This window comes from Leishmania braziliensis, chromosome 19, assembly GCF_000002845.2.
Source record: "Leishmania braziliensis MHOM/BR/75/M2904 complete genome, chromosome 19".
NCBI lineage: Eukaryota > Euglenozoa > Kinetoplastea > Trypanosomatida > Trypanosomatidae > Leishmania > Leishmania braziliensis.
The window spans coordinates 565,227-587,813 of NC_009311.2; the positions used below are offsets into that span (position 1 = coordinate 565,227).

At 58.4% G+C, this 22,587-nt stretch overlaps 6 protein-coding genes across 6 annotated transcripts; all 6 read left to right on the top strand.

Annotated features, from left to right (window-relative positions):
* Nucleotides 1-3,585: 3,585 nt before the first annotated feature.
* Nucleotides 3,586-4,722, top strand: LBRM_19_1450 (conserved hypothetical protein; the record flags this gene model as incomplete). Its single annotated transcript, XM_001564189.2, has 1 exon — nt 3,586-4,722. The coding sequence occupies one exon, from the start codon at nt 3,586-3,588 to the stop codon at nt 4,720-4,722; it is 1,137 nt and encodes a 378-aa protein (XP_001564239.2).
* A 3,853-nt stretch (nt 4,723-8,575) lies between these two features.
* LBRM_19_1460 (conserved hypothetical protein) lies at nt 8,576-13,972 on the top strand (the record flags this gene model as incomplete). Its single annotated transcript, XM_001564190.1, has 1 exon — nt 8,576-13,972. The coding sequence occupies one exon, from the start codon at nt 8,576-8,578 to the stop codon at nt 13,970-13,972; it is 5,397 nt and encodes a 1,798-aa protein (XP_001564240.1).
* Nucleotides 13,973-14,935: 963 nt separating this feature from the next.
* On the top strand, nt 14,936-16,321 carry LBRM_19_1470 (putative peroxisome assembly protein; the record flags this gene model as incomplete). Its single annotated transcript, XM_001564191.1, has 1 exon — nt 14,936-16,321. The coding sequence occupies one exon, from the start codon at nt 14,936-14,938 to the stop codon at nt 16,319-16,321; it is 1,386 nt and encodes a 461-aa protein (XP_001564241.1).
* Nucleotides 16,322-17,505: 1,184 nt separating this feature from the next.
* Nucleotides 17,506-18,012, top strand: LBRM_19_1480 (conserved hypothetical protein; the record flags this gene model as incomplete). Its single annotated transcript, XM_001564192.1, has 1 exon — nt 17,506-18,012. The coding sequence occupies one exon, from the start codon at nt 17,506-17,508 to the stop codon at nt 18,010-18,012; it is 507 nt and encodes a 168-aa protein (XP_001564242.1).
* A 483-nt stretch (nt 18,013-18,495) lies between these two features.
* On the top strand, nt 18,496-19,248 carry LBRM_19_1490 (putative RNA binding protein; the record flags this gene model as incomplete). Its single annotated transcript, XM_001564193.1, has 1 exon — nt 18,496-19,248. The coding sequence occupies one exon, from the start codon at nt 18,496-18,498 to the stop codon at nt 19,246-19,248; it is 753 nt and encodes a 250-aa protein (XP_001564243.1).
* A 779-nt stretch (nt 19,249-20,027) lies between these two features.
* LBRM_19_1500 (conserved hypothetical protein) lies at nt 20,028-20,861 on the top strand (the record flags this gene model as incomplete). Its single annotated transcript, XM_001564194.1, has 1 exon — nt 20,028-20,861. One exon carries the CDS (start codon nt 20,028-20,030, stop codon nt 20,859-20,861), a length of 834 nt encoding a protein of 277 aa, XP_001564244.1.
* Between the last annotated feature and the right edge of the window lie 1,726 nt (nt 20,862-22,587).

The window sequence follows — 22,587 nt, forward strand, 5'->3', positions numbered from 1 at the left end:
TGGAAAAAAAAAAAAAAAAAAAAAAAAAAAAAAAAAAAAAAAAAAAAAAAAAAAAAAAAAAAAAAAAAAAAAAAAAAAAAAAAAAAAAAAAAAAAAAAAAAAAAAAAAAAAAAAGAAAAAAAAAAAAAAAAAAAAAAAAAAAAAAAAAAAAAAAAAAAAAAAAAAAAAAAAAAAAAAAAAAGAAAAAAAAAAAAAAAAAAAAAAAAAAAAAAAAAAAAAAAAAAAAAAAAAAAAAAAAAAAAAAAAAAAAAAAAAAAAAAAAAAAAAAAAAAAAAAAAAAAAAAAAAAAAAAAAAAAAAAAAAAAAAAAAAAAAAAAAAAAAAAAAAAAAAAAAAAAAAAAAAAAAAAAAAAAAAAAAAAAAAAAAAAAAAAAAAAAAAAAAAAAAAAAAAAAAAAAAAGAAAAAAAAAAAAAAAAAAAAAAAAAAAAAAAAAAAAAAAAAAAAAAAAAAAAACCCTCCCTACCCGCCCATCCCATGAGCTGTCGCCACCGCTGTACATCATTTTTTTTGTTTCTCGGGTCGGTCGCTGTTCTTCCTCCATACAGAAGCTCCCTTCGTTGCGGTTTCTGTAGGCACTGTAGAACTGATTCACCTGCTTCACTTTCCTCACTCGCTCTGTAATGCACTCACGAACATCAGCTGGTGATCGCACCACACGGAAAAGGAGAGAGAGAGAAAGAGAGACCAGAGCAGCTCGTTGAAGCAAGAGAACGCTCCACACGTGCTGCTGTCACATGTGGTGTCTTCTTGTACAGAGTAGACTGCTCTCCCTCACCCCCCGCCCGTTCTCCTGGTGGCTCACATTGCTCGTTAACAGCGCTGAAGGGGCTTTGAGGCGCCAAAAGAGTCTCTTTTCGCCTAGGCGTTCCCTGTTCGCGCATGCACCGGTGTGGGCAGTGACGTGGTGGGGGGGGGGGCCTTTCGTGTTCTCCCACTATCCTTTTGGGTATGCATCAGCACTGTTGTGAGTCTACTCACTGCGTCCTCTCTCTCCTCTCGACCTTCCCCTCTGTCACCATTGGTTCGCTCTCGCCGTCTCCCTCGATCACATTTTTTTCCTGCACCATAACTGCCGCAACCCCTCACTCCACCGTCTCTTCCACAGACATACGCACATCCCCGCCTCCGCCAGCTGATGACCGACCACCAGTCCACATATATCGCTGCCAAAACTCGCCTTGGGCGGTCTATGCAGACGTTCGCCAACCGTCCTCCGCCTTAATAGCTCCTCTGCTTGGACTTCTTCCTCTCCCACAGCCAGCAAGTGAGCCTCTACTGCTGCCCTTGTTGCTTCCCCCTTCAGCGTGTCCATACCGCCACGAACACGCAAGCAAAACAGACGCCCACACACACACACACACGCGCACAGCCACAACTCACACCTAATGCCTCTGGGCTGCACCACGGCTATGCTAGGGAACTGAGGCACCCCCCCCGCCCAGCACCGTCTGGCGTCCCTCAGCCCAGCGCAGCTCCACTGCATACAGCGCAGGTTAGATCCAGGGCTGCGCTCCACATCCCCGCAGCGCAGCTAACACCGGAGATAAGTGGGCGCTGGGCCCCCGATGCCACGCGCCGGGGGGGGGGGGGGGGGGTGGCCAGCCATCATCAGGGATCCGCAGGGAAGGCTGAAGGTAAAAAGAATATGAAAAACGATCCTGACAGAGAGACGGCCGCACCTGCGAGGGCTGATGTTCTCCGATCTGTAGCCGCTCCTCCACAGCCGTCGCAACACGAGCAGAGGCAGTGACGGTAACCTAGGCGCAGCTGACCGCGCTCGTACAGCATCAAGACAATGCGCAGGGGCAGCTTACACAGAAGCACAGGGACGCACCCTGTATTGCCTACCTGTGCAGTACACTGATGGTTGGGCAGAAGGAGCTCCACGCGCTGCGTGAGTCGTACTGCACTTTCCTGAACCAGCTAAACCCCTAGTCGACCCAGCCCGGGCAGCCGACTCCATCACCCGGGGCTCGTGACAACAACCACCGTTCTCCTAACGAGTTCAGCAGCAGTACTCGTTCCGTGATTCCTCAGCTGCGCGACAAGGTGGCCGGTGAGGAATTGCCTTTGCACAGCCTCTATGCCTCTCGGCACAACGCCGCCCCCCTCCCCCACATGGCAATCGAAGCGCAGGTTGTCATGGAGCGAGCTGGCAAAGCCTCGGCAACTGGTGTCGGGCTGCTAGCGCTGGCGGAGTTGTCGATTTACAAGCTGCAGTGTACCATGATGGAGGTGTCTGGTGATGAAGTTTGGAGCTTGCCTGCCGAAAAGCTAAAGGTCCCGCTCAATGAAGAAATGGCTCCTACTGCCCTAGCCTTGCCATTGGACATGCGGCAGAGCAGCCGCAGCGACGCAGCCGATCGGAGTCGGTGCGTGCTATGTCAGTCGTAGTTGGTGGTATCTACCGAGGAACCGAACAACGTGGCAAGGAAGCCGACGTATCAGTGCAGGCTGTTTGGTGACCCTTACGTCCCGCCAGAGTGGACATTCTCTGCGAACAAGAACGACACCGCTGGACGTGCGGGTGCCGTATCAACGGCGCTCTGCTCTCTTCGAAGGAAGGACGCTCGTGCACCGCAGCAGCCAAACTTTGAAGTGTCTGCGACGCCGTTGCACTCCAAGTCTAGCTGCACGCACGTAGTCTTTACACTGACGCTAAAGCAGCAGCTATGAGGCACGCCAACGACTCCGGCGGCCAGTGATGGTGACGGGGCAGTCTACGTCTAGGTCAGACACGGCAGCAACACCAGTGACGATAGAAGCCTAGGCGCAGGTTAGCGACTCCCTCGCTTGAGTTCATGCGTCGCTGATCATCGAAAGCGAGCCGAATCCTGTGGCAGCCGGGGCCGGACTCAACAACGGAAGTGGAGGGGGGGAGCGCGGCTGATCATATCAGCGATGTCACAGTAAGCACTGATACGCACTCGAGCTGAAGGCCGTCCAGGGAAATGCGGACACCGAGAGGAGGTAGTCGCTGTGAGGACGCTCTGGATCGCGCCTCGCGAGCCTCTCCCCTCACGCCCGTCTTCCTGGGTGACCCGTGGAAAGCGCAACGGACCCCGGCAAAAAAGTGGGGTCGTGGGGGAGAGGACCCCCGCCTGCCATTTCTGCATTTTTTGCTGCCTCCGGTCGCCATGGTCGGGTCCCTGTTGGCCCTCAATGTTTGCCTGCGTTGGTCTTCCTCTCTTCATCTCACAGTATGCGATGCGATGCGATGTGATGTGATGTGTGTGGGTGGGTGTGTTGGACTATCGATGCGAGCCTCCACCTCACATGAAGCGCTCCACGCGTGGATGGCACTTCTGCAGGTGCGCGTGCGCACAGGCAATGCGAAAATGGACATCTCAGCCGTCGCCATGCCCATCCTACTCCTCGCCACGCCCTCCCAACGGACTCTCTTCCTCCTTCCTTCCCTCCGTCCCTCCCTCCCTCCCAAGCCAGACGCATTAGCGCATACGTGAAACTCGGGGTGCGGAGCAGACATCATCGAACGAGAGGAGACATCGACATACGGCGTCTCCCTCTTCTCTCTCTTTGTTTTTTCCTCTTTCACTGCTGCTTGGCGGCTAGTGTGGCATCGTCATGCTGAAGCAGAGCATCTGTGCTGCGGCAAGGAAGGGGGGTGCTGGTGCGTTGACCTCAGCGCCAGAGGCTGAGCAACAGTCGTGCTCCAATTCACTTTTGCCCTACGCGCTTCGTCGTGCTGCCGCCTTTGAGATGCTCTACGGCGGCGTTCGCGTGCAGTATCTCGTGCAGCCGCCATTCGTGCTTCACAAGATCCGCAGCGAGAATCTGCCACCGCCGTCCCTCTCTGCAGAGCGGCACGATCTTGGGCTCGAGATGCAGCTGCCACGCGACCTGCACGGCTACAAAAATATCAATATGGCCATCCAACGTCAGGTCGGTGCAGATGCGAGTACGCTGGACGGGGAGCAGCAGCAACAGCAGCTGCAAGACGGGCACGGTGACGGCTTCGACATGGGTGCCTTCTTCAGTGAGCAGCACCATCCTGAGCGGCATCACAACTCCTCCTTGCCGTACACCAAGTATGATACGAACAACGTACTTGCAATGCGGCTGTTTCCTGTCAACATCGGTATTCGTGCGCGTACGGAGGCGATTCGGATTCGCACTGAGGACTGCTTGCAACGCCTCCGCGACGCTGATATCTGCGCAAAGATGCGCATGCCGCTTGAGTACCCCCTCCCACTGAGCCGCCGCAGTCAGTACGCGGCAGTATATCGCGCGACACGAGAGGGTCGCTACGATACTCCGGCAGAGGAGGCCGACGACGCGTCGCGAACGGCGCATCTGCGCGGCGCCGCAGCGCACCCACCACCCTCAGAACTCTCCATCTTCACTCGGCCAGTTGACCGCCTCGGCAGTCAGAGCGGTAGCACCACTGTTTGCACCCTACACGCAGACCACACGAGCTTTCCGGTGCACCCCTTTGCGGCTGCCGCCTTGGACAGCGGTCACGGTGCGCGCAGTAGAAGTAGTGCCCCACTCTCATCGCAGCGCTGGCTGCCGTTGCAGATGCTGAAGCCGATGGGACACAGCTGGAGCGCCGCAATGCGCAGCAGTGGGGTACGCGGGCCGCACATGCAGCTCATGCAAGAACGGCTTGACCAGAAAGGATTTGGCTGGAAACGCAAATCCCGCTCGCTCTGGCAGCAGGATGTGGCGACGGCCGGCTTCCGCCCGCATCGCTACTTCTAAACTCCCGCAGCGACCCTCCTCCTCCGCCGTACGAGGTTGGGGAGAGGGAGGCGGCGGTGGGGGAGGGGGGGCCGCTCGGTGTGCCACCGATCTTTCAAGACGCTTACGCCTCTGTGCGTGTGTGTGCGTGTGTGTGCCTCTAGTCACTTTTTGCTTAGTTATGAGTCAAGTGGACGCCTTCGCGTGAACAAACCACTACGCTGGGGTGTCGGGGGGTCTACGTCAGCTCTTCGCCCTCCCCCCACCCCCTCTCCTCTCCTGTATGCGGTTTGGATCGTGCTGGACCTGTACGGACAGTCAACGCACGAATGAACGGTAACTACCAAAGAGGCGCTTCGAGAAGCAAAGATGACAGTGATGCTAAGCTGTCCTCGGAGTCAAGATCGCTAGCACGGCGTCTGCTGTCTCCTCCTCCCCCCACCCCTCGCACACCCTGCATCCGACATGGGAGAGTCATGGCATTGAGAGCCTGTTGGCAGTGAGTGACCGAACCCGTTGCAGCTGCAAGCCATCATACGTGGATGAGGTAGGAGGGGAAGAGGATAAGGGCAGAAGGACTCAGGGCAGAAACAACGGCAGCTGTTCCTCTCTCGGGATTCACACCCTACCACCACCACCACCACCCTCGTTGTTCTCTTTCTGTCTCTGGTGTAAATGGGTCACCCTGTCTTTTCTCAGCCATCGTACCCACTCCACTCCGTCCACCAGGACTCGCGCCCACGTGCATGCGCGTGAAATGCATCGTAAACGACGCTGCTGCTCTCCCGACGGCAATCTGGTGTTCGACGCACCACTGCGCAAGCCTACATGTGCAGGCTCCACAGGACATGCTACACTTCAGCGAGGCACTGACAACAGCGTAAGTGAACTGAAAAGGACAGCCACCCCCGCTCCTCCTCCTCCTCCTCCCCCCTTCCACCTTCAGTCGCTTTTCTTCGGGTCGTCTTCCCGCACTCCTGCGTGCCTACTCTCCCCGCCCTCTCCTTTGGCTCGCTGTTTTTCTGCGCCTCGTGTGTGTTTTGAGCGCGCCACCGCCCTCAGCGTTCACCGCCCCCACCCGCACTTTCCTATGCGTCTTCTCTGACGCCATCGCCTCCTCTCCTCGGCCGCCGCGTTGGTTTAGGGTTTGCCGTCTATTCGGGGCTGAGCCACTCCTCTTTCCTTCAGCGGGTTCACCTCACGACGAGCAAGCCCACAACGAGACGCATGCGCACAGCCACAGCCCACCCTATGCCTCTGTGTTGCGCCACGGCTAACTCGCCTGGCCGTCCAAGACGAGTCGTTCCTGCCATCGGGCCAAGCGCCTAACCGGCTCCTCTAGTCCTTCATCGCCCCTTCTTCGCATGCGTGCTGCACGATCCGTGCCAGGCGGACTCGGGCGGACTGTGCGCCTTGATTCAAGCAGCCGCGCCCATGGCTCTGCTCGAGGACGGAGGCGGCGGCGTCTGCCGTGCGGGTAACAGGGGAGGGCGTTGGCCTGGCGTCTGAGACCGGTGACCAGGTGTGTCGTCTATGCAGTTGGCGTCGGGGATTCTGACATTGCCGATTTTGCAGTCGTAGCATCTTCGCTGCGGTGCCCTTTGGCTACTGCGGATTAGACAAGCTGAAGCGAGTGGTGCACGCGACGGTCGAGTAGCGCCAGCATTGGGGTCCACGTGCGTTGTACTGTGCCACCCTGCACCGTTGTAGGGCCCGTGCCAAGCGCTGCGGGGAAATAGGGTGAGCCTGGGATAGCAGCCACACGTATTCCTCTGTCTCTTGGCTAACCTAGTTGTCTTCGCAGGAGTTCAAAGCGTAGCCCCATTGCTTTACACTCAGTTCGATAGCTGCACGCAAAGGGGTCGCAGCCTCCTGTCGCCGGCTTTTCTCCGGCCGGAGAGTCCGCCTTGCAACCCGCCAGGGAGTGATGCGCTGGAGTATACGCGACCGCTGCGCATGAGGGAGGCGCGTACGCGTGTGGAGCTCCGAGGGGGTCGATGCCTGCATACCCGTGTGAGAGCTGCCAAAGTGCTGTGGCCACACCGTCATCCGGCGGGCGCGGCGCCGCGGCACTACGGGGTCGGGGGCAAGAGATCGGCCTCCTCGAGCAGGTCTCTGTTGTCTGCGTATTTTGGCGTATCCGTGATGACTGCAGCTGCGCTGGCGTGAAATGGGCTCAAGGGGGCCTTCCCGCAGTTTTGGCCAGCGCCATTCCACCATGTGGTGTCACCGTAGAGTAGCTCTGATTCAAGCAATGCTGTGTAGAAAGAGCGGAAGACGTTCGTTGGCAGACTCCATTCGTGCGGGCAGGCTGCCCCCCAGCTTGGCAAGTCGAGTCGTGGCTGCTTCGATGACCTCCGCAGCGTGTCGGCCAATGGCACCGATTGGCTGGCGGTCCACGCCGGGAAGGCGAGAGTGACAACCCTCTTCCAAGTACATGCGCGCAGCTGAGAGCTGCAGTAGGCTGCGGGGCCGCGCACCAGAGTGTGTGTACCTCGTTGTGAGGAGGCGCTCGGACTCATGGGGTGTTCCAGTGCCCAGTGCTCTGCCCTTCAAAGGGCAGATTGTGGTGTGGTTCGTATGACCTCCCTCTCTGCGGAGGACGCGAGGAGTGTGGGGCCATCAGCAAAGAAGACGTGGCGCAGTCCGAGGGCCTCGGACTGATCTCTGTGGGACACCACAGGTAAATCCAGTCATCTTAGATTTCTTCTCGTGGAAGCGAACGCAGGCGGGATGATCATCGGAGAAGTCGACGGCCCGGCGAGTAAGGCGCGGGTCTACGTTGATCTTCGTTACCTCCGTGATCCCTCAAATCAAGCGTGCGAGTGCAGCCCACAAGCACGACTCCTATCTTAGCACACGGCTGACGCTGCATCACGTTGTAGGGAAGCAAGTCCAGGGAAGCTACAGTAAAGGGCGCGGAAACCAGAGAGCTTTGACTGGAGCTTGCCTTTCACATGGTCGCGCGGGCATGCTCCCGGAAGCAAGTGCAAAGGAGGTGCAGCTGGGCGCAAGCACCTCAGCGGCAGCAGTTCGTTTCACTGACAAAGGTAGTGGACTCTTTCTCCCTCTTTCCTGCTATGCTGTCATCCTTTTTCTCCTCTGCATACATGGGGGGTAGGGAGGGCATCGCACCCCCGCTACCGCCTCTTTTCCAACGGTGTGTGTGTGTGTGGGTGGGTGGGTGGGTGGTGGGTGACTGTAGACACCGAGCGGAAGAAACTTGGCAAAGTTTACCTGGTGCTCATCATGGAAACACGGGAACACTGAGAGGCTGGGCCCGTCGTTCTGCACAGCTCGCTCTTTATAGCGACTCAAGCTAAGCTGAGTCAATGACAATGCGAGGAATAAAGGCAAAAAAAAAAGTGAAGGTTACTTGACTGGGTGCGATGACTGTCATCGTTGAAAGCTGCGGTGCAGCGCATGGGAAGAAGAAGGAGGGGGCGGGCCAGACAGCAGCACACCCTTAGGTAGTGCTGCTGCCAATGCGTACCTCCACACACACACACACACACACACACACACACACACACACACTTGATTCGACATCCTTTACGGCACCTGCGGTCTCTGTGCGTCTGTGCTCGCCGACAATGAACATCTATAACATTTCATAGGGGGAGTAGGTGGGAGCTCCGATGCAGCGATAGCCAGTAGATGATAGGGTGTGCAGACCCACACCTACGCGTTCTTATCCACTCGCGTATACGCGTCGCTTTGTTGTAGCAAGCCACCCCAAGCCGCATCTTCTCCTCCCCACCCACCCACCCCCCTTCCACCTCTCCTCCTCCTCTCCATCCCGTACAGATTTGCAGTCGCACAAGCGACTCAGGCACAGGCCCACTTTGCTGAGTGAGCAAAGGAGACAAGAGCGATGAAGGACAGCAGGGACTATATACGGCGTGTGTGGAGCCTCGCGGAGGGTATGGTGGTGCAGAACGGCCAGCCTCTACATGGGTTTCTTCTTCTGCATCACGTCTTGACACAGCCACCGCCGGTTCTGCGCCGTGCGAGCGGAGCGACGGCGGGCAAATCGAGTACCAGCAGTAGAGGCGAGGCATCAAGCACAGCCGCGCTGCCCACAGCGACTACGTCCAAGGATGCACTCCCACTGCACGTCACCGCCTTTGATGCCGAGTGGAAGTGCGAAGAACTTGTCACGCGGCTGCGCGCCGCCGAGTATCTTTTGTTTACAGACGTGCCTGCAGTGTGTACAGAGGTGTCATCAACAAGTGCCACCTCGCCAGCCGCACCCGCTCTGCGTACACTCAGCTGCTCCGCCGGTCTAGAGGCGCTGGAGCTGGCAGAGCAGGTACTGGCGCCTGTCTTTGCATCGACGTCTCTTTTGGTGTCGACTGACACCGTCCCTGGAGCCGCCCTGCTGCCGCCGTGCCAACAGACGTCCTCCACAAGACCCTTGTGGTATCAATCCTACCGCACTTCAAATAGCGCTGCAGGGGGTGGCGGCGGGGGCGGAGGCAGCCGTAGCGCCTCTCACATCCTCGAAGACGTGCTGCAAGAGGTGGCGGACGTCAGCCGAAGCTCCGCCGCTGCAGGCGCCCGCTCGTCCTCTGCCTCCACAACAGACGCTGGTGGCATCAGCGCGGGGGTACAGTCTCGGGTGGCAAGCATGTACTTCCTCAATCAGGCCACCGTCACAGCCCTAGCCTGGCCACTCTCCAGCTTTACGTTGGCCTGGCCGGTGCGCGACGCCTCTGTGGATGGAGCAGAGGGGTTGTATGGTGCAAGCGAGGACAGTGGACAGCATCTCCTGTCCGCCCCTCTCGTATTTGGGCCGGCCAGTGAAACCATAACGATTGCGGTCTCGCTCGTCGTACGCGCCCATGTGCTGCAGGCGCTCATATGCCACCGACGCGCTCAGCACAAGCGCGCGCTACAGTGTCTGGCAGAGGCGCGGCAGTGGCTCGCGCAGCAGTACACCGATGCCGCACGTGCCCGAACGGTGCGGCTCTTGTGGGAAGACCTGCAAGAGCGCTGGATGCCGCCGAGTCCGAAGCAGCAGCAAAGTGCCTCAGGCACATCCGCATCGCTGCCAGTGACTACAACTTCCGCAGTCCAGCTGCCTCTCCTGCCTGCCTTCGATCGCCTGATCGGGCGGTTGATTGCCGAAGAGGGACGTGCCTGCGCTGCCATGATCCAGGTGGAGGAGTGCAAGGTACACTACGCTATCCTGCAAGCGTGTGGCTCGCTACCGCCACTCTTGCCGCTGCCGCTGCGAACTTCCTCAAGTGCCGTAGTATCCTCACTCGCAGATGCCAGTGCCCAGATGCAGGCACGCACTGCCGACCTGCGTCTGCATTACCGGCGCTATCAAGAGAGCCTCCAGCTTCTACATCAGTTATCGAGAGTTTATATGACAGTGGTGCGGTGGGTAGAAGAAGAGGAACAGGAAGGCGTGATGGGGGCGAATGTGACAGCCGGGCCGCCTCCGAGAGGGAGTGTGGACGCGCGGGAGCAAGGCGTGGCGTGGCGTGAGGCGCTGCGGTGCGTTCGTAGTCGATTGAGCCCGTTCTGCCTCTCTGCGCTGCACTGCACCTGCGACCCGTCTACTCTAGTGCCACCGCCTGGCGTTGCCACGGCGACCACCACGGCAGCTACCGCCGGCGTCGCCCCATGCTACGCGCTCGGCTTCGACATCCGGCTGGCCGCGGAGGCTCTGGGCTTGTACCACTGTCTCAGCTATGTGTACCTGCTCTGCCAGAAGTCCGCCGCGACACCCGCGCCGCAGCCGCTCTCCGCGGTGCATCACGGTGCGCTCTCTGCCGTCGACCTTATGGCGCGAAGCACCGCCGGCGGCGGGGGTACAGAGCCGCAACCCGTCAACAGCGGTGCCATGGAGGCAGGCACGAATGTTAGGAATGCGAGTCAAAGAGGCGACGCGTTTGAGGAGGCAAAGGAGTTGGCCTTCCTGCAGCGCTACCGCAGTGACTCGACCTACACGGCCCTCTTTGGCAGTCATCAAATCCGTCCTTCGGCACGGGAGGCGTTTTCCCCCTTCAACGCGGTGCTCGGCACGGACGACGCAGACGCCCGTGCCGTCATCCACGATGTGGTGCACCGCGCGGTGGAGCACGCTACGGTCAACCTATTTCTCTTCGGCAGGTGTCTCTCGGGTGGCACCGCTGTAACCACAACCTCCGGCACACCAGCAGTCGTCAATACAAACGTTAAGGCGGAGAAGAGGCGGAAAGCGGAGGTCACCGACAACGACGACGACGAGGACGGTGGTGCGCGCGACCAATGTAAAGGTGTGCAAGCTGCCCCGCTCCTCGGTTGGCGTGCGCCGGCAGATGCTACAGCACGAACGACACCGGACATCGCGCACGAAGCTGCACTGTTGTGGTGCCTCGTGGAGTTGGGCTTACGGGACAACTTTCCCGTTGTCATTCGATTCCAGCGGGAGCTGAGCAATGCTCTGTCGCTCCTCTCCGCCTCATCGCGAGTCACCGACGTTACGCGGTCCTCTGGCGAAGGTACGGCAAAGAATGTCTCTGCGCCCGCTAATCTGCCCAAAGAAGCTGTCGCAGGTGAAACCGATGTAGGCAACTCCTTACCAAAGCGCAGTCACCCTGAGGACACATCCCTGGTGGCCATTCGAAAGCGCAGCCGCTCGCCGTTGTCGTCGCCATCACCGGCGCCTCTGGTGGACGAAGCGTCCGACACAGCCACGTCTCGTTTGCTGAGGCCGCCTTCGTGGAGTTGGGTGTTTCCTGGCGTCCGCCGAGCCTTGCAGCTCTATGTAGAGCTTGTGACGGTGCTCATGCGGGCAGCCACCACTGTGCACACCAGTGCATTCGCCTCTGCCACTGGCACCGAGGAGCTTCGAAGTTCAGCAGCTTTCTCCGCCTCAGTGACATCATCGACGACACCATCGATCCCCATCTTACGACTTGGTCTGCAGAATGCGGAGCAGCTCATGGCGCGACTCCTCTTCACTGTCGACGCAGAAATGCTGCAACTGACGGGGAATACGTGGGGCATTTCACCTGGCGCTGGCTTGCGGGAGAGCGGTAGCGCACGCGTCATGGGCACCACGGATTACCGAAACGGAAAGAGCCCCAGTAGCAGCGACGTCAACGAATCCCAACCCAGGCGACATTTTCTACTGGCGGATCAGCTGCAGTGCTCAACCCCAGAGCAACTTCGTGGGCTAGTGCAGATCAAGGCGGCGGCGCTGGTCACCATGGCGCGCCACCACCTCACGCAGCTGTCTCTCGTGCGTGCGGCGCATTACCTCCGCGAAGGGCAGCAGTTTGCGCGCATTTTCCATCGGCAGGCAAAGCTGACGCTGATCCCTGAGATGCACGTTCTGCTGGCGTGTCTCGCGACGTGTATGAGCCTGCGGAGGCTCCCAGCTCTCACAGAGCCGCTGGCAAAGAAAGGAGACGGAAGCGAAGGCAGAGCCAACTCCGTAAGCAGCGGGGACAGGGATGGGGAAAGCAGTACCGCGCAGGACGTGCTGTACGCCTTTGCTCAGGGATGGCTATCAACGGAAGGATTCACCTCCTCCATTCACGCCAGCAATGACAATGGTGTAGCGCCGTACGAGCCACACTCGCTGAGTGGGCACCACAACAACTACATCAGCAACGGCGGCGGTGCCGCGGCCTTTGCCATTCCTCCGCAAGAGGAATCCACCGTGGCGCAGGACGTTGGGCTGCCGTACCTGCACCTTCTCGCTGCTGAGCGGGCCGCCTGCATCTCCTTGCACACCCCGCCATCTCTTTCTCTGCTCCTCTACATCTTGAAGGCATGGACTGTGTTTCATCTTGTGACCGCAGGTGAAGAGCTAGTCTGGTCGGCCGTGAGCTGTGACTTCTCCTCGCTGCTCACGACGCCATTGCATACCCCGACGCCGCACCTGCAGCAGCAGCAGCAGTCCACGCGCAATATGAATGAGTCGCCATCGCTGTCGACAGCGATCCCACGATCACTGACGCTGAAATCAGCGTCATCGTCACCGTCGTGTTTGCCGCTCCCCTCGCCGTCCCACGCCACCACGACCCTCAACACCACTGTTGAGGATCAGCAACGTCGCGTAGCGCGACTGGATAGCCTAAAAACAACACCAACGAGCACCCCAACGCTGCGCAGCCGACACGCCACACTGCCGACGGAGATGCACCGCATTCAACTCGAGCCTGCCATAATGTCAGCTGACACCACCCGAGCGGCAGTGCAAGGGGTGAAAAACGAGGACAATGACGACGAGAGCGGCGAAGCGGGGCGCTCCTTCAAGGGCAGCTCCTACATTAGTGCAAAGGGGGCCAACGTCGGCTGTGCTGAGGAGGTCACACGCAGTCCTCAGAGCCACGGAAGTAGTGACAGAGTTGATAAGAGTACTGTGGTCAAGTCAGATGGCGGAATCAGCGGTACACGCCGCGCACAAGGCATCTACGCAAACGCCCACAACGCCTCCTCAGTGGCAACAGCAGTTCCCTGCCCCTCGGGCCCTCACGTAAGGATGCTCCCGCAGAGTCAGAAGCACCGCGCCGGTGACGTGCTGAAACGCATGATCGACGTCCTCCTCGACCACTACGAGACACACGGCGTGCACGTGGCGCCCCGAGCGGCACCAGGGCCCTCGATAACAACGGAAACTGAAAGAGTTGCCCCTCAGCGAGCCCCTGCCGCTGCGTGGACGCCGCAAAACGTCGTGCTCTTCCGCCTCCTGCGCGGAGCGGCACTTTTATGCGAAGACAAAGATGAACCGGCAGCAGCGCGGGAGCTCAAAGAAGCCACACACTTTGCGAAGCAACATCTGGGCGTTCTTCACCCTTACGTAGCCGATGGTTTGGCACTGCTGGCGAGTGCGTACACTTCGCTAGATGTGGACGCTGTGCCGAGCGGCGATAGTCACAGCCACGGCGAGTCTTCTGGCTCCGCCACTTCGCTGCCGCCACAGCAGGCGATGGACGGCGCAGCCCGAACTCGCCGAGTAGCGGTGCAGGTCGCTATGCGCTGCAGCTGCATGGCGCTGGCCTCCCTGTACACAACATCAACGATCAACGGTAGCGACGGCGTCGATGCTGCTGGAACGACAACAGCACAAGCACAGCAGCAGCAGCAGCAGCAGCAGCAGCAGACGGCTCCCTTCTCTTCTATAGGAGCACGTCTTTGGGAATGGTGGGGCAGCCAAGTCCTGCACGGCTTGTGTGGCGGTGCCAGTGGACACAATTCAAATGCCGTTCAGCAACTGCGGCTTCTCTTTGGTTGGCTCCCGGGGTCGGCGGAGTACTGTCTCTCGTAAAACTGACTCCCTACTAATGGGCACACACACACACACACACACGTACTCGCGTAGGTCCCCTTACACCAGCCTTGTCAGTCGACTCTGCAACTCTCATGGAGCGTTACTCACGCTACAGTTGTGTATAGCGTGTCTGTCTGTCTGTCTGTGTGTGTGGAGGGGGGCGGGGTGAGTCTCAGCGAATCACCAGCGCGTGCTTGCCTGCACCAGTTCGAGCACCGTCAACTGTCCTCGGCCTTGTTTTCTCTCTCCTCGCCCCTCGATGGACTCGCCAGCAGTGTGGACGCCCCTGTAGTGGCTTACGGTTGCTCTTGTCACCGCTGCTGCCGGAGTGGCAGTGGAAAAGGTGGGCATGCCGCAAGAAAAGGGAGAGGGACGTTGAGCGCAGGGGACACCCAAACATGTTCATTCGCCCTCTGCCCCTCGTGCTGATTGCCCACACACTCTCGCTCCTTCCTGTACCGCTAGCGGATGGGAAGCATTTCTCATGACGCGGTCGAGTAGTAAAGCGTACATTCGGCAAGGCAGGGCGGGGAGGAGAAGAAAACGCACAGGACCGACATGAATTGGAGGGGGAGGGGGTTTTGCACACCAGCGAGAACTCAGTCGACCTCCTTCAGGTCTCCTCCCTTCTCCTCTCACTGCAGGTCTGCTCCCTCCCCCCCCCTCCCATCCTCCCATCCTAGTCACCACCCTCACCTTCATAAGGCGACGCACATGCACACCTCCATCGCAACTCTTCTCGGAAAGGGTCGGTATACTTGTGCTTTGCACTATTTTTCCCTCCCCCCCCCCCGCCTTCCCTCTCCTCTCCTACCTGTGGGCACGCGCCTGTAGCCATCCCATACACTTTGCTCAGAACTGCGCCTTCGCATCAACTCTCGTCCTCTTCATCTTCACACGCACTCACAAGTTCGCGCCGTCAAACCCTCCCCTCAATCATCAAAGGTGTGGGCAACCATCATGTTTGAGAGCAACCTCCTCTCGCAGATCAACACCTCCTCACCTCTGCCGACAGCGGTAGAGGTGCAGTTCACCACCAGCATCAGCCAGTCCCTCTACAAAGCATTTCAGTTTGCCCACACGCTGCTCGCGGAGAAGAGTGACCGGGCGGCTGCGCTGCTTCCGTGGAGTGATGAGATATACTTGGCCGTGTCAGGGATGCTGGAGCGGCTGATGCTGCAACACGCCGACACAACTTTCTCCGAGATGATATTTGCCCTGCGTCGCGCTGAAATAGACGGGCCGCTTGCCGCCGCCCCGCTACTGTCCACATCATCCACCGCTGCGTCTGGGCCGTCGTCGTCAGGACTGCGGCCTGGTGCACGGGGTCGGTACCTTCGTTGGCTGCTCCTGGGGCCGCCGCCGGTGACAACCCCGGAAGAGCGAGCGATAAATTTCATCAACAACAACGTTCCCTCGCAGATGCGCGTTCACGCCAGCGCGCCGGCAGACGCTGCAGTCGCGGCGATCGCGTCGCCGAAGGCGGCGGCACCCATTCCGCTTGCGGATATCATCGTCACAGACGCGAAGGCGGCGGTAGAGAGCGAGGTGGACGCCGCGGCGCTCTCGCAGCTGAAGTCAGTCGAGCTACTCAAGGCCGAGCACGCTCCGTACGGCTACCTGCGCTTTAAGCCGCTTAGCCACCGCAACAAGATCATCTCCCTCTTCCTCTTGACGCTCAAGCCGTACCTGGAGCGAAAGGCGGAGCAGTGGTACGTGCGCAACACTGACGCCTCCGTCGATGCCGTCGCCATGCGGAACGCGTATGCTTACCGCTACCCGCACCGAGCAGCCTTCCTGCGCTTCCTTGCGCAGTACGTCTACCCGATCTACCACGTCATAAAGCAGGGGTCTCAGCTCCTTTACATGATGTGCTTCCTTCTGGAGATGACGCTCTACACATCGCCGCTGCATCGCGTGTTCGGCATCGCCCTGCGTCGGTGCACCTTGGAGGACTCACTCACGACGAGCCCCCGTGCGCAGCGCGCGCTGCTCATCGCGCGGGTGGTGCTGCTTCTCGTCTTCTGTGGCTTTCGACTGCTGGACTTCACACGGAACGCCGACGGGGCGTCCTCGCCACGCCAGATCCAGGAGGAGGGGCTGCCGATACCGCCCCCACCAGCGCTTGGCGGCGACGTGCCACTGCCAGAGGACCGCAGCAGCCTCCCCAAGGCAGGCGAGTGCCCTGTTTGCCGCAGACACGTCACGAACGCGGCGGTTTGCCTCGTCAGCGGCATCGTCGGCTGCTACCCGTGCCTGCAAGGCTACGTTCGAGCTCAACGCACGTGCCCAGTCACGCACCAGTCGATGGGGGTAGAGCAGATCCGCCGCGTTTTCGAGTGCTAAGGCGACGCGGCACTTGTGAGAGGGGGTGCACACGCAGAGGGGGAAAGCGCGAGGGTGAGAAGGAGCGGGGGGCGCAGAACTCAAGCGCCTGGCTCGCTCTTTCGTGTGTTTTTTTTTTTGGGGGGGGGGGGGGGGATTCACTGGACATTTGCTTCTTCTTGTCTCGATGTGCACTCCTCTGTCGGGCTCACTGGATTGTCGTGGAGCGGGCGGGGAGGTGTGTTGGGGCGGCTGTCGCCATCACGCTCTCTGCCGATCCCCGCGTCTCCTCGACCGTCTAAAGCAAAGCAGTCGGGGGGCTTTCGTGCTGTGCTCCTTTTCGTCTTCAGGCTTGTCCTCCCCTGCACATCCTCTTCTCTGCCGGTGGGGGCGGAGAGGGAGATGGGGCCGTCGACGATGACTTCTCTTTTTTGTTTCGTCATTACGCTCTCTGAGGCTGGACTGCCCCTGTGCGTGTTTGAATTTCTTGGATGGGAATGGGAGCGTGGGAGAGGCGAAAGAAAGTGGCAAAGGCGTGAAAAGGCCTTGCCGCGCGTGCTGCTGGAGTGATGGCGCTTAATGGAGAAGAAATAGAGCCCGGCATGTGATTCTCTCTCCTTCGCCCAGCGGGTCCACCTCACGACGAGCAAGCCCACAACGAGACGCATGCGCACAGCCACGGCTAACTCGCCTGGCCATCCACGACGAGTCGTCCCTGCCGTCGCGTTGCCCGGACGGAAGGAGTGAGAAGAGCAGGAAAAAAAAAAAACAAAGAGCCTGCCGTGCAAACCTGCGGGCTCCTCCTCCTCCTCCGCGCCATTCTAGAGACTCGCCCATGCATGTAGAGATCGGTATCTAGGCATTCATAGAGGTGTGTATAGGCCATGCACGCAGGCTGGGGCAGGTGCACCCTCTGATGCACGACGGTCATCTTGGGAACTTCCCCCTGTGCTACCGGAGGCAGAAAACAAAAAGGAAACGGACAAGGCGCTCTGTTGTGCTGCCCACAACAGCTGCCGCGCTCCTCCGCTCGGCCACTTGCCCTCTCCCTCTTTTCTTTTTCTCTTTGTGGATTGTGTGCACCACTCTGCGTCTCCGACCGACGCGCTGGCCGCACCGGCAGAGCAGGTGCAGAGACAACAGCGAGCAAGGGAACCCCTCGTCACTCTTGCTTTCGCGTTTGTCTGTATTTCTCAAGCGCAATCATGGGGGGCATCAAGGGCGGTGTTGGCAGCTTTCTCCTCCGGCGCACAGCCGCGAAGAGCATTCGACAGAAACACTTCACTGGCCCTCAATTCTACAAGCGCAAGACCTTCAACTTCCCCATTGGTCACCATCAGCTTCACCGCCGCGTTGCTCCGGCGCTGCAAACCGGGTCACCGACACATCAGCTAGAATATCAGCGCTACGCGCACCTCCCAGGAGATGCTCGCACGCGACCGAGTGAAGACTTCACCTTCTCCCGCGCAACCTCGCCTCACAGAAGTGGACGTAGCCGGGAGCGGGTAGACAAGGCCATGTATGCCTGGGCAAAGCGTGGCTCGCTGCAGCTCTACCAGATGGGTGGCAAGCGCGAGACCTTTGTCTGCTACCGATGCGGCTATCCCGTGCGGAGCGCTCTCGTCGCCATCAAGGACGATAACTGGGATTACCGCATGTGCTACAGCTGCTATACAAAGACCGTGGACACCGGGATGGAGAGAAACACGTAGAAGGTCTGATTCTCCTCATGCCGATAAGTGTGGTGATTTTGCGCACTCAGTGCCCCTCTCCGGCTGTCACATCACGCATACTCTAGCCACAGCACATCTCTGCATGTACGCTTAAGCTGAATTACAAGACTTGCATGGAATGCGGTGGTCCGGGCGCCTCATGTTCGCCTATGCACGGATGCCAACACCCCTGAGTGGAGTCTCGCGTACTTTGTGATGCCACAGCATATATAACTCCTTTCCACGTCGAAGACGTAGACACAGAGGAGGAGGGAAGCGGAAACTCCTCCGTTGCTGTGACGGCTACACAACTGCGGGAAGATGATGACAACATCAAAGCCGCAGATTGGCCTTTTCTTTCACCTTATACGTGGTGGCTTCTCTCTCTCTCTTGCTGGCAGCCTCGTGTTCATCTCCAGCGATTAGCCCTTCACCTCCCCCCCCCCCTATCGCCTCCTCTCCCGTTGTACGTTTGTGGCCATCATGCACGCGCAGTCACACACACGCACACACAACACGGCCTACAACCTCTTTATGACCGACTACAACGAAGCGGGTGCCGACACGTCGGTGGTGGACGACAACGTGCCTCCAGGCATCACGACAAAGCAGGATGAGATCATCCAGTATGTGGCCAAGTACGTGGTCGCCTCGTGTGACGGGGCGCGGTATCAAGATAAGGTTCGCACGCGCACAAGGCACAATCCGTACTTCGATTTCCTCAACGCGAAGCACCCGTACCACCAGTACTACCAGTACCTCCTTGAGTCCTACCGGCACTGGATGCGCAATAGCGAGGCAGTCGGGGCCGGGACGTGGGGTGGCGGCGCCGAGAGTATGCAGGGGCAGGGGCAGGGGCAGGGTCAGCAGCAGCAGCAGTGGGGCGAGGAAGACTACTACCAGTACTACGGCACCTACCCTGGACAGGCGAGTGGTATTGAATTTCAAGGCAACGATACTGCTCAGCTTGGCGAGGGGAGCGGCTATGGGGACGCGTCTAGTTCTGCGTATGCGCAGTACGTCGCCAACGGCGTCGATCCCACCGCGTATGCGTCGGAGACAGTCACTGCGTCCGCCTATGGCGTTGGCTACGACCCCTCGGCGGCGGGCCCAGAGTCGGTTCAGGCGGCAACCACTGCCGGCGGCGGCGAAGCTCAGGCCGAGGACGACGACGATGATGACGAGTACGAGCTGGTCATGGAAAATGGCCAGTGGGTTTCGCGCAAGCGGGTATAACTGCGCCGGTGTTCGTTGGCATTTCTCTACCCCACTACGCGCGGAACGACAATATAAAATGCCGTGGCGGCTGCACGTACGAGGGGATAGCGAAAGACATGCGGGGACGGCTCAGGTGTGTTGAAATGAGGCAGGGTGGAGGTGCTCGCCGACCCGCCCACCCACCATCCCCTCTCTTGCGCTATTCATACCTTAGTCTAGTCAAATGACGGAGAAAGAAGGGGCATAGGCCAGCGTGCCCAGAACTCCACAGGCAGAAACATACGCTAGCACGGGTGTGTCTGGGTCTCTTGGTGATACACCCTCGGCGCCGCACGAGCGCGCTGCATGGGACTGTACAACTCGCCAAATCAGACGCACCATTACCTGGCGTTGCAACCCCTCTTTCCTCCCCATCGGCATGTCACTGGAACTGAGCCTGGGCTACGTTACGTTCACTGCTGATCCCGCCCCTCTGAACGCGTTGTTCTTTGTCCTTCGCTTTCCCCTTCTCCCGCCCATTCTCCATTCGTGCAGAAGCACGCTTGCATGGACTCTGTAGATACGTACAGACGCACACACACAACACACACGCACGCACCCTCCTCCCTCCCCCTTTCGTTCTCGTAGGGATTTTTGTTTTCACCCGCGTTCCTTCGCTTTCTTACTTGGTGCCTTGAGCGGGCACAAAGCGCCAAACTCTTAAACGGCACCCGGATAGCATCGCCGTCATCCTCGTCCATCCTCACTCATTCGCTGATACTCCCCCGTATCTCTCTCTTTTTCATATCACCTCACCGATGGGGACTTGTCCCTCCATCTCCCAGTCCGAGGTCGGTATCGTCGAGACCTGTGGCCGCTTCTCCCACATCGCTGATCCCGGCATCCACTGTCTGTGGTGTGGCTCCACCCTCGTTCGGCGCATTACGCTTCGTCTGCAGGAGTATGAGCTGAAAGTGGAGTCAAAAACAAAGGACAATGTGTTCGTCACGCTATCGCTCGTCATACAGTACCAAGTGGCCTCCAACAAGTTCGCCGAGGTGTACTATGCATGCGACTCGTCGCTGGAGTGCATGCGGGACTACGTGCTGAATTCGATTCGAGCAAAGGTCCCGCTGTACAAGCTGGAGGCACTGTACGTCGAGCGCGGCACCATCTCGCAGCAGCTGAAGGACGAGGTTGACGCAATCATTAACACCTATGGCATCGAGATCGTGTCCGCACTCATCTCCGACATTGACCCTGGTGCAGAGATTACGAAGGCAATGAACGAAGTGCAGAGATTTCAGCGCCTGCGTGTCGCCTCTGTGGACGCGGCTGAGACAGAAAAACTAAAGCGCGTACGTGCTGCTGAGGCACGGTGCGAGGCACGTCGCCTCTCCGGGGAAGGTCTCGCCGAACAGCGCAAGGCCATCGTCGCTGGGTTGATGCAGTCTATCGGGGACGTGCAGAGTGAGGTCCGCGACTTGACCTCCGACGACGCGACGAACATGCTGCTCATGAACCAGTACTATGACACGCTGCAAGCCATCGCCGCAAACAGCAGCTCAAGCGTCATTATGTTGGAGTCCAATGGCGGGCTAGAGAAGGTGGCGACGCAGCTGCGCCAGGGCGTAACTCACATGATGCGGTGAAGAGGAGAAGGGGGTGGAGGGGAAACATGGCTGTGGCCTCTGCACGCGCACGCTACACTCGTTCACTTCCTTCTCTTTTGAGGTCGAGTGGCCTTTGTGCCCATGTTTGTGAGGCCGTGTGCCGTGTACGAATAGTCTCTCAGTTGTGCGAGGGATTCCGTCAAATAAATCTCAGACGCTTCTGCACCCTCCCTCATCCTCCCTTCGTAAGATGCCCTTGTCGTGTTCCTTGGTATGTGTTCTGCTCGCGTTGTTGCTGCCGGCCCTCTACTGGGTGTGTGTGTGTGTCTTTGAAAAATGGCGGCTGTAATGCGCCTTCTTTCTCTCTTCCCGCTTGCACTCCCTCCCTCTCTCTCTCTCTCTCTCTCTCTCTCTCTGTTCTTCAGTGCGTGTTGCCTCTTGCATCCTTGCTTATCTGTGCTCTTCACTGCGTGTATCTCCGCATGTGTTTGGTTCCTCTGGCACCCGTGGCTTGGGTTGGTCTTGTTGTTGATTGCTGTTGGCAATGGGTGTGGCATCATTAGATGAAGATGCGAGGAGCCAAAGATGAGGGAAGGAAAGACACTTCTGTCCACGTGCGTAACTGATGTGATCATTCCTGGCCGTCTTGTGTTGGAGCCTTCCCTCTCCCTCACGCCTCTTCATCCTTCCTTCATCGTCGCTTCACGCCCCTCTCCTCACCACTCTCCCTTCTGTCTTCGTCTGCGCTGGCGTACTGTCGTTCTCTCTTGGTTGTCGCCTCCGCTCACCCTGAAGCGCTAGTCTGCATCTCTGCTTGCGTAGATATGTCCGTCCCTGTCGGCTCTCTTTCAGCTCGAGCACCGCTTCTCTCGCTCACCTTCTAAGTCCTGCAGCGTCACTCCTATAACGTAGGCAGAGAGGCAAGCACGTGTATGGAGGCTCATCACCGTTACAGCTGCGCAGAGGCTTAATATGCAAAAGAAAGCTCGAGAAAAGATGGCGTGCTGCGCATAGACACTTCAGACACACGCTCATCACAGACGTACTAACACCTATCGCCCCCCCTTGCCACCACCTCTCTACATAATCCATCTCCTTTGTTTTTCTCCCCTTCCCATCTTCGCCATGAGAACGGAAGCTCCACTGCATGTGGGCTTCCTTCTCCGTCTTCGGGGGAGAGGGAGGAGGGGGAGCGAGGGCTGCTGCTGTTCTGGCCATGCACACACACACACACACACGCGCGCAGGCGCACTGTGCACTGTGCACTGGCAAAACCGCCGCATATCGCTCACCAGGCCGCTATGCGCATTTGCAGCTGCGCATTTCTATGAATGATGCCGGTGTACGACTGTGCGCACACACATGCGAGGAGCCGATAGTGCGTTGGTGTTCTTCTTGGTCGTTTTTTTTTCTCTCTCTCTCTCGTGTTGTGTTTGCGCGCGCTCGTCTTGCGCTCCCTCGCCCCCTCCCTGGCGAAGCGAGAAGGGGGGAGGGGCCTCTTAGCACAGGGGCAGGCAAAGTAGGTGAAAATGAAGTAAAAGAGAAACGATTGACCCCGCCGGGGAAAGAGAGAGAGGGGGGAGAGAAGGGAGTTATCCTTCGATCCACTCAGGCAGAACGATCCAGGGCGCACGAAGCATCCACCTCTGTAGTGCATCTGGTTCTCAGCTGTCAAGCTGCATAGAGTGGTCTGGCAGGAGAGCGATGGTAGGGGGAAAAGGGAGGGGGGGGGGGGGTAAGTAGCGCAGGGGATCTACGATNTTTT